This window comes from Hyla sarda, chromosome 2 (genome assembly GCF_029499605.1).
Source record: "Hyla sarda isolate aHylSar1 chromosome 2, aHylSar1.hap1, whole genome shotgun sequence".
In the NCBI taxonomy this organism is placed as follows: domain Eukaryota; kingdom Metazoa; phylum Chordata; class Amphibia; order Anura; family Hylidae; genus Hyla; species Hyla sarda.
In genome coordinates, this window is record NC_079190.1 from 105024727 (window position 1) to 105039863 (window position 15137).

The window sequence follows — 15137 nt, forward strand, 5'->3', positions numbered from 1 at the left end:
ACACGCTATAAGATCACTATAGAACTGCAGAAGCTCTGGGTGTTGTAGCAATATGATAACTGTTGGACATCATGTCTAACGGGACAGTTTTAGGGTATGTTCCCACACGGCGTATTTGCTGCATATTTGCTGCTGCATATTTTATTTTCCCTGTTGAAGTCAATGGGTAGGAAAATACGCAGCACCAAATACGCAGCAAATACGCAGCAAAATACGCCACGTGGGAATGCACCCTTAAAAAGTTTCCAAAACTGAGTCTAAGTTGTTGTTCACTTCTTCAGGTTTTCCTTAGTACTATATAAACCACATTTGACTGGAATTAGGAGGCCATTTACCAACTTTTGACACACTATAAAAACTTTCATTCAATATTTAAGTTTCCAGTTTGCATTCACTATACAGTTTAAGGAGCCATCAGGAAAAATACATTAAAATAAATAATATAAATTAAACAAATAAATAAATAAAAATGGAACAGAAGACAAATAAAACAATAATATCAAAAATGTGAAAATGAACACAGCAAATGGGCCAGCTTCTAACTGTGCACATTATTAAATAAACAGTGTAACAAAATAAATAGAAAACAATAAATAAATGAATAGATGAGTTCAAATGTTGTGTTCAGTCGATCCACTGTTGCTTGTTTTTACCATTTAGCTACATAGTTGCTGATACAGTAAATATTTAGAGATAATGTTAGAAATTTGGCTTGTTTTACACGATATTTCATTACTTATTTTCTCAAAGAAGCCATAACCAGTATAATAGATCCATTTCCATTGCCTTACCTTGAGGTTTGTAAGGTTTCCAGTGTGTAAGGTTTATGTGCTATTCTAACAAAAGCAATGGATCCTTTATGTATGGGAAATAACACATGTAAATAGAGCCTTAGATGTAAAAAAAAAGTGCCCATATTTTGAACAGAATTTAACTATGAATTAATAATGCTGATGTAGTATAGCTGTATTGGTTTTCTGCCCTACCTTTATATCACAGTGTTACACGGCACTGTATATAAGGAACAGAACTGTATTTGAAACTACCAATAGAAAGATGGTAGAAATGTACTTGTTGTGTATTGGAACTTTGTTATTTGTAGAAATGAATGTTCAATGTCTGTAGAGTAGAAATAAATCAGAAATTGGAACTTTGTTTTCCCACAGGTAAGTGCAATTCATGTATTTTAATGTGCAAAGACTGAGAGTTACCATATTTTTCGCCCAAAAAGACGCACTTTTTCTACCCCGAAACTGGAGGGGAAAAGTTGGTGCGTCTTATACGGCGAATACACACCTATCGCGGTGGTCCCTGTGGCCATCAACGGCCGGGACCCGCGGCTAATACAGGACATCACCGATCGTGGTGATGCCCTTTATTAACCCTTCAGACGCGGCGATCAAAGTTGACCACCGCGTCTGTACCGAAAGTGACACTAACCCGGCTGCTCAATCGGGCTGTTTGGGACCGCCGCGGTGAAATCGCGGCGTCCCGAACAGCTTACAGGACACCGGGAGGGACCTTACCTGCCTCCTCGGTGTCTGCTCCGTGCCGTGATCCCCTGCATGGCCGGCGCTCTCCTTCGATGTCATCACGACGTCGTGCACGCCGTCCCGTCATCCAATAGGAGCGGCGTGCGTAGCGACGTGAGGACGGCGACGTGATGATGGCGACGGAGAGGGTGGATCCCGGGGAAAAAGATGTCCGTAGCGTCGGGGACACCATGGGGACGCGGCAACAGCGATGGAGCGACATCCAGGGCAGCGGTGACGAGCGGTGACGGGTCCCGAGCGGCGGGGAAACGTGAGTATTACCTCCTATACCAGTGGTCTTCAACCTGCGGACCTCCAGATGTTGCAAAACTACAACTCCCAGCATGCCCGGACAGCCAACGGCTGTCCGGGCATGCTGGGAGTTGTAGTTTTGCAACATCTGGAGGTCCGCAGGTTGAAGATCACTGTTGGGTTCAGAATCTTTTTTTTCTAGATTTTGCACCTTTAAAATTGGGTGCGTCTTATATGCCGATGCGTCCTATAGGACGAAAAATACGGTATATCCTGTGATTTCATCAGCAACTAAATGGTAAGATCAGTGTTACAGTGTATGACTGAAATATTCTCCCTTACCCATCTTTGTCTTATATGTTAAATCTCATGCAGGTGTGTGACATCAGAATAACTAAATACTGCATATCCTGCACAAGACATACAAAGACATATATCTTACATTGGCAATAGGCCATACAGAGATAGCAAATGTGATTAAAAAATAATATACAAAAGATGTACAGATTCATGGACACATTAGTAATATCTAAAGAGTCTGAGGCAGAAGGAATGGTGACTTCTTAATATGCCTGAAAGTTGAAGATACAAGTTCTGGCTTCTTTGTACTCCTATGAAGTCACGTTTCATTCTACTGAGATAATTTACTCAGTAAAAATGGTATGATGTGGATATGATTCATAGGCAATGTCAATAGGTATTTCATATCTGGGAACAGCAGTTTGAAAGTGGGAGCCATGACCATGAGAACCATTGAGCCCAAGAGACGAATAATGTGATCGAAAGGCATAAGATTTGTCCAAATCTGGTGATCCATCTTGTTTTAGGGAAAAGTTGCCACTAATGCTCAGTGGAGGAGTAAGGGCACCATCATAAGGAGGTGTGGTACAATTTAAGGTGTGGTTTACCATTGGATCCACAACGGTTTTGAAAGTTGGGGGCTTCAAGTGCAAGTGGTGTGCTTCAATGCTACCATATGGAGGACTTGGTAGACCAGGAGACTGGTAGCTATAAGCATGGGCAGTAAGAGACGAGTCACAAATACTTGACTTATCTTCATGTTTTTCCAAGAACATGGGCTGGGGTCCTAATTGTAGACAGCCAGCTACTAGATTGCTGGTGGGCTGGGAGAGTCCTTTACAGAGCATTTCTAGGAACCCCTTGCCTTCTGCAGTTTGCCCCTGCTCCAGGACCTCTGATAATGCCCATATATAATTTCTTGCCAGTCTGAGGGTCTCAATCTTGGATAACTTTTGTGTCTTAGAGTAGCAAGGCATTACCCGCCTCAGGTTATCCAGAGCGTCATTTAGTCCATGCATTCTTGAGCGCTCCCTGGCATTAGCTTTTACCCTTCGCACACGGAACCTCTCAAGCCTCGCCTTGGTCATCTTTTTTTTCTTTGGCCCTCTCTTCTTTGGCTTTTCTCCATCATCCTCTTCTTCATCTTCTTCTCCATCAATGCTTCCATGTTCTTCTTGACTAAGTCCTGATAACATGTCATATGCAGACTGTCTTTGACTGCTTTCTTTCATCTCATCTTGAGAACTCAGAGCCTCCTCCATCCACCCATGAACACTGACCATCTCAGACATCTCAGCGGCCTGATAGGACTCCTGCAATAAATGACAAACCCATAAAACATCATTATAATCTTCAAAAACAAATTGGATTGTTATATATTACAGTGATCCCTCAAGTTACGATATTAATTGGTTCTAGGACGACCATTGTATGTTGAAACCATTGTATGTTGAGACCAGAACTCTATGGAAACCTGGTAATTGGTTTTGAAGCCCCAAAATGTCATCAAAAATAGGAAAAGGTGAGGATTAAAGAAAAATAAGTAGATATTTAATATAGATAAAGCACATCCTTAGATATAAAAGTAAGAAAGATCTGCTGGGAGCTGTAAATCACTGTCTATGTCAGCGTTTCCCAACCAGGGTACCTCTAGCTGTTGCAAAACTACAACTCCCAGCATACCCGGACAGCCGTTGGCTGTCCGGGCATGCTGGGAGTTGTAGTTTTGCAACAGCTGGAGGCACCCTGGTTGGGAAACAATGGTTTATGTAGAGGACAGGAGCTTCTTCAGGGACCTATACTGTACAGACAGTGTCCCAAATGGAAACACTCTTACTTGGTGTCCAAAGGAGCAGCTAACCCTGGCACAGGTAAGGAGTAGTACAGAACTTGTAGTTCCTCCCTGTACTGTAGGGGGCGCTACCAGACAGCCAGTCAGTGCATGTACTTCAGTAATACAGGGGTTTTACCAGTAAAATGCCCATTCTGATTGGTCAGTTTCTCCAGTTGTGAAATGTCTCACAGATCTGGACCGTCCGTAGTATTGTATGTTGAGTCTGGTTTCAAGTTACAACGGTCCAGAAAAAAACATTGTATGTTAAGGCCATTGTAAGTTGAGGGATCACTGTATATGTAAGCCTTATAAAAATTACATTACTACATTGTATATACTATGTGAACTTTTATATCATTTATTACATCAAATAAATTATTGTACATTTTAAAGACATTTCCTTTATTTATCCTTATGGTTATCAACACACTAGTTTTTATAGAATACACAATGTAACTGCATTAATATAATGCTACTGCACATACAAGTTATGAAATAAGTCCCCTTAATTAGTTACTTCCCAAAGAAACATTTACATGCAGTTATTTCGATCTATAGATCCCGCTCCCCCACTATAATGTTAAAAATTGTGTTTTAAAAGTTTTCGCTCAATATACAGTGATCCCTCAACTGACAATGGCCTCAATATACAATAGTTTCAACATACAATGATCTTTTCTGGACCATTGTAACTTGAAACCAGACGAAAACATACAATGCTATGGACAGTCCAGATCTGTGAAATGTCAATGGCTGGAAAAACCGACCAATCAAAATGGACATTCACTGGTAAAACACTTGTATTACTGAAGTGTATGCACTGACTGGCTGTCTGGTAGTGCCCCCTACAGTACAGGGTGGTATTACATGTTATGTAATACTCTTTACCTGTGCCACGGTTAGCTGCTCCTTTGGACACAATGTGGGGGAGGCTCCATTTAACTTTTTTAGGACACTGTGTACTGTACAGGACCCTGAAGAAGCTTCTGTCCTCTACATAGACAGTGATTACAGCTCCCAGCAGATCTTTCTTACTTTTATATAAGGACTTTCTTTATTAGTTATCTACTTATTTTTCTTTAATCCTCACTTTTTCCTATATTTGGATGACATTTTGGTGGCTTCAGAACCAATAACCAGGTTTCCATAGAGTTATGGTCTCAACATACAATGGTTTCAACATACAATGGTCATCCTGGAACCAATTAATATGGTAACTTAAGGGACTACTGTATTGCATTTGTGCATGTTCTCTCTTATCTGTGCATGTTCTGTCTCTTTTTTTCTGTATATAGATTGAAAAAGCTTCCTTTTTGCTGTAGCTCCCAGGAATTGACTAGGAGCCTTACAGCAATGCTGCCCATGTAGAGTATGGAGGGTCTTATAAGATTTTCACAGTTTATTGATAATGTGCAGCGTAGACCACCGACAAACTTTATTTGATAGCTAAGACATTCAATAGGTCTGACAATCAAATAAACATAAAATAGTTTTTTCTCTTTTATTAGTGCTAAAAAAAGTAGTATTTGTTAACATTCATCAAACTAATGCAAAAATACAGTTGTAATGATGAAGGGTGTGATAGACAATGATAATATCTAAATAAACCTCCATTCATTGGCATTTTAACTTGCTATGGAGTAATTCCTCCCAAGGTTGTTCGTAAATATTAAACAGTCATTACATTTAAATAAACATATATTAAATTATTGCATATTATATTAATATAATTATTATATATTATATTAATATTATTATTATTATATATTATATTAATTTTATATTAATATTATTTCTTTACATTGACCACTATGACATATTTATATCTAAAGGTGACTGTTAATAACTAGTGATGTGCGGCAGGGGCCCTATTCGAATTTGCGATATTTTGCGAATATATTGACGATTATTCGTCCTGTGTTTGCATATTCGCGATGTTCATTCACTTTTTTCGCATGGAAAATTTGCCTAAAAATTTGCATGTGAAAAAAAAACTAATATTGAACTATATACTAATATGGAACTATATTCTAAATATTCGTGACATTGCTAAGTGCCGATATTCATGATAAAAATTTGCATTACGAATATTCGTGCTCAACACCATTAATAACCAAAGGTCTGATATATTGTAGAGAAGGATAAATTGCTGTAAGGATAGATAACTTTAGCCGTACTGTATCCCTGTCTCTTACCTAATGGTCGGCATCAGATCACTGCTTCTACTCTATTTTAACTATTGCATAACACTTATGTAAATACAGCTTTATCTTCTCTGTGCTCTGCATATAAAGGTACCTTGGGGTCCTACTTTGCTAATTTTATTTTAGAAGTTGCAAACTTTTAAAGCAAAGGTGAACTGTGCTGAAGTTACAGGAGCATATGAGAGAACTACAGAAATAATCCCTTATTCCTGTGCTTCCCAACCAGGGTGCCTCCAGCTGTTGAAAAACTACAACTCCCAGCATGCCCGGACAGCCAATGGCACCAGGGTGCCTCCAGCTGTTGCAAAACTACAACTCCCGGCACCAGGGTGCCTCCAGCTGTTGCAAAACTACAACTCCCAGCATGCCCGGACAGCCGTTGGCTGTCCGGGCATGCTGGGATTTGTAGTTTTGCAACAGCTGGAGGAACCCTGGTTGGGAAGCACTAACTCATTCTATACTGTATCATAATCGGTTATGGATTCAGCTAATAAACTGTATGGGCTGAAGGGAAATCAAATTCTCCGCCATTTCTGTGCCCGCTGATACGCTTACAGGTGAGCAATCACAGACTTGCTTTACCACCCCAATTCTACAGTTATCCTCCAATTCTTAAACTAACAACATAGAAAGCGATTCTTATTATTGCAGTTCCCAAATAAGTGTAAGATCACTCAAGATGAACCCATATCTTAATATGTCTGAACGTCCAGTATCTATCTTTTCCCACTATGTTTCCCAGAGTCATAAACATAAAGTCTTTCTCCAGGGGGTACAGACTTAGTTGTCATATCCTTAAATCTAAATAGCCTAAATTCAGAGTAAAAAATAAGGAGGCAAATCTGATGTAGTTTTCCGGAATACAGTCAATGAATGGTGGTGTTGAAGAATATATTCTACGATAACTTAAATAAATTGTTACGTGTGATATGATCATAGACCAATAACACACAGTCATAAATTTTTGCCCTACACACAGGGTTAAATATAAATAGAAAACAAATGTGAAAAATTACTATTGCTAAATTAAACTCTATGTATGTTAAGTGTATACATAATAATAATAATAATAATAAAAATAATAATAATAATAATAATAATAATAATAATAATAAATAAGAGGAATACACTAAGTTTTACCTTAACCTTGTGTAGAAAAGTTGCCTGTAGAAGGACTTGAGTGAGGACAGTGCTGCCTCCTGAGTGAGTTCAGGCTCAGGGATGGCTGGACAGCTCCAGGACTGGCTGCTGCTCCAGAGTGTGGGACCAGTGCTGTCTCACATCTCCTTCCCCTTTACTAAGGTTGTATCCAAGCCCGGCCCCTCTCAGGAGGCTGAGCTCCAGGTTTTGGTGGTCCTGTCTTTTCTGCTGCAGCTCTTAACCCTTGCCTTGCCGCCCCTTTAAATGATATCTGTGTTAGGAAGCAGCTAAAACTCTTGCTGTAATTGTTACGTCACTAAAACCTATGCACATGCATGGTACAGATATGTCAGTTTAATTTTATAAGATCCAAGATCACATATAGAAAATACTTTACGATTTTTTCATACGGTCCAAAAATTATGATTTATTATATATTTTTTTTTTCTTCTAAATTTTAATTGTATTTATCATTTAGGGCAGGGGTCTCAAACTCGCGGCTGGTGGGCCATTTGCGGCCCGCTGAACGAAATTTTGTGGCCCGCTGCACAGTGGCGTAGCAAGGGGGAGCCCCCGTACTCTAGCATGGTGGTGCCTGGAGATCCAGTTCCCGCGGCTCACATACTGTAAGTAAGATGAGTATGCTCAGGGCCTAGGGGGCACTATATTGTACAGGAGGAGGGGGGGTTTAAAAACTTGGGGGGGGGGAGAGAAAAGGGAATATTTAATGTGAGGGGCAAAGCGCAGGGGCATTATAAGTGAAGAGCACATGGCAGGTGGGGCCCCCTGTGCTGTGCTCCTCACACATAATGCCCCCTGTGCTGTGCCCCTCACATATAATGCCCCCTGATTGGACAGGACAGGAGCATTATATGTGAGGGGCACAGCATAGGGGGCATTATATGTGAGGGGCACAGCACAGGGGGCATTAAATGTGAGGGGCGCATGATGGGGGCATGATATATGAGGGGCGCGTGATAGGGGCATTATATGTGTGGGGTGCATGATGAGGGCATTATATATCAGGGGCGCATGATGGGGGCATTATATGTGAGGGCATTATATATGAGGGGTGCATGATGGGGGCATTATATGTGAGGGGTGTATAATGAGGGCATTATACATGAGGGGTGCATGATGGGGGAACTATATATGAGGGGCATATGATGGGGCATTTTATGTAAGGGGCGCATGATGAGGGCATTATATATGGGGCGCATAATGGAAGAACTATATATGAGGGGCGCATGATGGGGGCATTATATGTGAGGGGGGCATTTTATGTGAGGGGCGCATGATGGGGGCATTATATGTGAGGGGCACATTTGGCCCAGCCTCACCCAGCCTCTACCTCCAGTGGCCCCCAGATAATTTGAGTTTGAGACCCCTGATTTAGGGTATATTCACACTTGTGTTTTGCTGCAGATTTTGAAGTCAAGGTATCACAAAGAAGGGACCTGTGACCTTCTTGTGAACAGGGGTCCCCTGATCCCCATCCCACCTGGTGATGCAGCCACATCCAGGCAGGGAATGTATGTAGCTGTGTGCATAGTTTTTTAGATCCATCCTGGGAATGTGCCATAAAGGTCTATGTGGGGAATAAACTTTATCCTGTAATTCTACTTTATTTACAGACTATATCTGATGATAGGTTTTACATAACGGCCCTGATTTCCTAAGAGTGTTGTGTAGGTTTCTTTATGGGTTTTAATCCCCTACAATATTTTTTCTACTGTATTTACTAAGCTTTCCCTACATTTTGCACTTTTCCCTACATTTTGCTTTTTTTTACACCTGCTCTGATCTGTAGGGTTTTCTCAGCTCAAATCTACCACATTTTCTGCGGAAACCTTAGTAAATATGTTGGAGTTTTGAGAAAATGTTGTGAACACACCCCTTTTCTGAGACAGCCACCCCTTTTTTACTGACAGACATACCCCTTTTTCTCAGAAAAATGGAGAGTTGGTCGGGTTTTTCATTTCTGGCGCAGACAGAATTCTGGCACAATGATACAGAATTCTGGCACAAATTCTGGCACAGAAAGAATTTCTGGCTCAATGCGCCAGACACTGATGCACAACTCGACAAAACATGTCAGGTTTAAAATAGTAAATCAGGGCCAATGCCTTTAGAAATTCCCCCCATAGACATATTACTACAATGCTTTATCTTTAAATAAGAGTCTGTAAGAAATTTACTATTTCTGTAGTTTCATCATAGATAGGAGCAAATTGTTAATAATTCTCAGTCACTTTTTATATATGGAAAGGGATGAATCAATTCTTTACAGATGAAAAATCCTGTTCTCTAATAAATGTGGTGGCATAAATAGGTCAATGTATGATATTATTGGAATCATTAACTTATCAATGGATTTGTTCCTATGATCTCCCTGCAGGCTTTGAATAAGATCAGATTCCATTGCATTTCACTAGCAGAATATCTGACATAGCACGGAGGACAGATTATCCAGGTATGACATCTTATGTTTGCTTCTATGTAAGGCTTTGGTTCACATATATCAGGCGTCCGGCACAGTTTCCCTCTGGCGTGCACCGGAGGGAAATTGATGCTAGAACTGATCCTATTCATTTGAATGGGTCAGTCCATAATCATCCAGCCTCTCAAATTTGACGCCCGATGGTTGGACACGCCGGAGGGCACAGGATAGGGTAACGCAGCTTGCTGCTTTTACCTGTCCGCTGTGCAGAAACAATGGACGCTGGATGCTATACAACTGATGACAACTTGTCATCAGTTGTGCCATCAGTTGCATCAGATCTAGGCTGAGTTTACCTATACCGGATGCCGGACATATGTGAACCCAACCTAACCAGATTGATCACACTCTGCAACAAAAATCTAAAATACTTCACAGAATACAACTCCTCTAAAACAAAACTTTTCTTACTATAACATAAAAAAATATGTTTATATTATAATATGAAACAAATGGAAAATATACTTTCTGAAGCCCTGTATTGTTCGGCTTGGTTCACAACTGTGTTTTTTCTTTAAATACTATGAAAATATATCTAATGATAAATAAATGGCATCAAAATAAAAAAGCAGGAAAAATCTGTATCTGACCCTCTCAGATGTTCTCTTTGAAGGTCCAATAGGGTGACAGTGGCGGGAAACAGGAAAATTCCAACAGCACCGAAAGGTGACGTTTCAATTCCATTAGATGGTTGGTCTTGTCTCATCCCTGTGTGAATACGTTTTCTGTTTCAGAGGGGTCAGGACTGTCTTTAGTGGATGGGTCTGTGCATGTCTGTTTGATGGTAAAAACAACCACTGACCCTTTCCCTGACATTGTCCTTCCTCCTGACCCTTCAAGTGGAACATCTGTCCTCAAAAGGATGACTCCAGGACTCTGACCCTACGAGTCCCTCACTTCACGCTAATCTACTTACCACCAAGACAACATATCATAACGATATGCAAGAAAGGCCCAACCTCATATATAACATATAGTGGATCGAGCAAAAACACAAGGGCGCCCCCCTTATAAAGTAGCACACTTGCTTTTAATATCCCCCTACCAGGTGTTGTACTTTCCTTGGAGGGGTCAGATACCTATCTGGGCCAACCAATTAACAAATTCTCCCTAACATCAGCACAATAGACACATTCTATCCAATGCTCCTACAAATGGCACCTGTATAAAGTGATGTCATAATAATTGAAAATTGAATATTTATGCAAATCTTTTAAGTTTTTTATTGCAACTGTATACTATATATATATATATATATATATATATATATATATATATATATATATATATGTGCATATATATATGTCTAGCTGGCAGAGCAGCACTCAAGCTTGAATAGGTGGGTGCAGGCTGTGGTTAGGCTCTGGTCCCAAGCCCCTCTGGATACAGCGAACAGAAACACAGCAGCACTCCAAAGTAGTGATAAATAGTGGCTTTATTATCACCAAAATGTAACAGCGACGTTTCAACCACGTCATAATGAACAAGTGAGGTGTCCGAAATGTCGCTGTTACATTTTGGTGATAATAAAGCCACTATTTATCACTACTTTGGAGTGCTGGCGCGTTTCCGTTTGCTATATATATATATATATATATATATATATATATATATATATATATATATATGGTTAATTGAAAAAAACATATGCACAGGTGGTATATAGATATATATGTATAAGGCAGTGTTTCCCAACCAGTGTGCCTCCAGCTGTTGCAAAACCACAACACCCGGCATGCTGAGAGCTGTAGTTTTGCAGCAGCTGGAGGCACACTTGTTGGAAAACACTGGTCTAAGGCATACATTCCCATTGAATGGGACCTAATGTTTTACAGTATTTTTACATTTTTTTCTTGAAGTTATTGATACAACAAGTGTGCCACCAGCTGTTGCAAAACTACAACTCCGAGCATGCCAGGACAGCCTTTGGCTGTCCGGGCATGCTCGGAGTTGTAGTTTTGCAACAGCTGGAGGCACACTTGTTGGAAAAACTGATCTAAGGCATATATTCCCATTGAATGGGACGTTTCATAGTACTTTTATGCTTTTTCTTGAAGTTATTGAAACAAAGAACTACAAATTCTTCCAGACCATCACTGTATGTAAATAAATAAATAAATATCTAAATAAATAAAACCATTGGAACCCCAGTGCTCGTTCTCGAATTCTGGAAAGTGAACAGCAATAAATTCATTATAAATTGGAAGCCATTAAATGAGCGTGACCCCTTGTAATAAGCATATGGGAATAACATGTTTATCTCTATAAATCTGTCCCTCCTTTTTTTTTTTTTAAATGGAGCAGATGGTTGCAACAGGTTAATTTTTCCAGCTTCACATGATGGCAACAATGGGGCAATGGAGGTGGCTATGGAGGAGAAGGGTCTGTAAGAAAGCAGCTCGTGGTGTTATGATAGAGGCTTTTTTTTTTCTTTTTCACCCAACTGGTAGAAGAGAACATATGGAACTGCTATTACTCGTGCATTCTGTCTAACAAGTCAGCCTGTCTTCCCTTTGTCTCACTTGCCTGTGTTTCTGCTCGTGCCTCTCATCTAAGTCCTATTGTCCTAAGGCAGTCACATCTGTTCCATGGCTGCGTCTGCAGCGACATTTCTGAATTGAGTGCCCAGTCTTTACAAGTCCTTTATCTGCCACTTCCCCTAGCTCTAAATGCAGGCATGTGACACTATTTGCATCTGAACTTACAATACGGCCCATTGCCTGCTCTTTCCTCTTTGTAGACCCCAGAACGGTTCCTTCATGTGGTTCTATAACTCTATGACTAATGTTCCTAATTTCATTTATACTACTGAAAACGCAGAAAAGTCAGGAACCTCATGGTTCTCTATTGAATGGGATGTTAATGGGGTATTCCAGGAAAAAACTTTATTTATATATATTATTTATATATATATATATATATATATATATATATATATATATATATATATATATATATATATATCAACTGGCTCCAGAAAGTTAAACAGATTTGTGAATTACTTCTATTAAAAAATCTTAATCCTTTCAATAATTATCAGCTGCTGAAGTTGAGTTGTTGTTTTCTGTCTGGCAACAGTGCTCTCTGCTGACATCTCTGCTTGTCTCGGGAACTGCACAGAGCAGAAGAGGTTGGCTATGGGGATTTGCTTCTCAACTTGGGTGGTTCCCGAGACACGGGTCATCAGAGAGCACTTAGACAGAAAAGAACAACTCAACTTCAGCAGCTCATAAATACTGAAAGGATTAAAATGTTTTAATAGAAGTAATTTACAAATCTGTTTAACTTTCTGGAACCAGTTGATTTATAAAAAAAAAAAGTGTTTTTCCTTGATAACCCCTTTAATGAATATTAAAACAATTGGAGTTACTAAAATGAATTCAAATAAAATAAATAAATAAATTAAACAGTAAATCAAGGTTTTCAAGTTGGACATTGAAGTTGTCACCCAGTTTTTTCAGACTCCAGTTCTTTTATTCCCCTGTCTATCTGTTTAGGGATCTATTCACACGTACAGTATTCTGCGCAGATTTGATGCGAAGATTTGATGCGCAGGATTTGAAGCTGTATTCAGTTATTCAGTTTACATTGAATTCAAATCTGTGCAGAATACTGTACGTGGGAAAAGACCCTAAAGGGGTACTCCAGAGGATTCATTACATTATTATTATTTTTTTTTAAATGCTTTCATCTGCTGCCTTTCTTCCCCGCTGATGCTGTTCTAATGGTGCTGGTCCCACTGCCGAGCGCTTCTTGTCACAAAGGTGATTCCTATTCAGAAGATCACTGGCTGAGGCGGGTCACCACTATGGCCCTGATTGGCTAAGAGGCCATGTGTCAAATAGAGAATAGGAAGTGGTGGGGTATTGGTGGAAGGTGAGTACATGTTTGTTCTTTTTGCTCCCACCATGAGCTCTTTTAAGTATAAAATGAATGCGCCAGAATGCCACTTTAGTATAGCAGAACAGATACACTAAGAAACAGTTGTGACTGTTCAACTACACATATTTGGGGAGATTTATCAAAACCTGTGCAGAGGAAGAGTGGTGCAGTTGCCCATAGCAACCAATCAGATTGCTTCTTTCATTTTCCACAGGCCTCTTTAGAGGCCCGTGGAAAATGAAAGAAGCAATCTGATTGGTTGCTATGGGCAACTGCACCACTCTTCCTCTGCACAGGTTTTGATAAATCTCCCCCATTGTCATTAGCAGCACTGGTGCAAGGATTTTTGCCACCCTAGACGAAAGCTAATTTTGTCTCCCCCTTGACCCCACCCATTGTCTCCACCTTTTGACACACTCCCCCTTACTACTGGGGTGACACACTGTAACAAAACCCCTCCTCATATAATCACCTTACTACTTGGGTCACACACGTTAAACCCCCCCCTCCACATGTAATCAACTAATTACTGAGGTGTGTGTGTGTGTGTGTGGGGGGGGGGGGTGGAAATGACGGCTGTTATGAGATGCATGTGCTGTCAGGATGCTGGATAGACCACATAGATCAGTGCTGCTTGCATTGGTGCTGCACTTTTTACAGACTGAAGAATGTTAATTATTATGGTTCTGGGGGGGGGGGGGGTTCTTGTGGGTGCACTCGAGCTGTCAGGATGCTGGACAAACCTGACCTGGGTGATCGTGCCTGTGTGCCTCAGAGAGAAGAAGTCCTGAATGCTTCGGAACAGCGCTCCTCTGACAGGCTGTATTATGCTAATTATGAAGGGGGGAGGGGGGGATTTGGTTTGCATCCAGGGAAGTGGTGCTGGCTGTGAGGGGGTGGTTAGGAATCCTGGCTGGCTAACTTTCTTGCAGCGGGCAGAGCAGCACCCCCCTCTCAGGAGTGTGCTCTAGGCAGTTGCCTATTTTGTCTATAGGCAGAGCCAGCCCTGGTCATGAGAACTAAGAATAATCATACATAAATGATGGACCCATTTTAAGTCAACAGACCTGTCATAACCATGGTGACCCTGAAGCCTCAAGTGAATAGAGAATACACATACGTTTAGAGAGTTGGCCCGAGGGTATTTTCTGAAAAGACGAATCATGTTATGGTTCCACTTTAAATGAGACTATGGATTTCTTAAATAAAACTTCTCTTATCATTGACAGGGCCACTATAGAAGGAGTTCTGCAGAATTATTACAAACTTACAAGTAACATGAAGTTATATAGCTCCACCTAATATTTAGGAAACGAGTAACATATTTAAAGGGGTGCCTCATTACTTTAAAACTTTAGGGCATAAGTGTCTTATCCCAGATGCCCCATGATCTCCAGAATGGGGCTACTCAGAACACGCTTCATGCATTGGGAACGCTGGAAAAACACAATGTACTGGTATATCTGCAGCCCTCCCATAGACAGTGAATGGAG

At 40.5% G+C, this 15137-nt stretch overlaps 1 protein-coding gene across 4 annotated transcripts in view; it reads right to left on the bottom strand.

Moving 5' to 3' along the window:
• Positions 1-1965: 1965 nt before the first annotated feature.
• Positions 1966-15137, bottom strand: part of NEUROD4 (neuronal differentiation 4) — a 31727-nt gene continuing 18555 nt past the window's right edge. For 2 of the 4 annotated variants that reach the window (XM_056562767.1, XM_056562765.1), the window contains one exon: positions 1966-3397. In XM_056562767.1, coding sequence (XP_056418742.1) covers positions 2429-3376 — 948 coding nt within the window. In that variant the 5' untranslated portion in view covers positions 3377-3397 and the 3' untranslated portion in view covers positions 1966-2428. Of the gene's footprint in view, positions 3398-7262; positions 7515-14392; positions 14449-15137 lie in introns of those variants that run through there. The other 2 variants (XM_056562768.1, XM_056562766.1) reach the window with 2 other exon arrangements.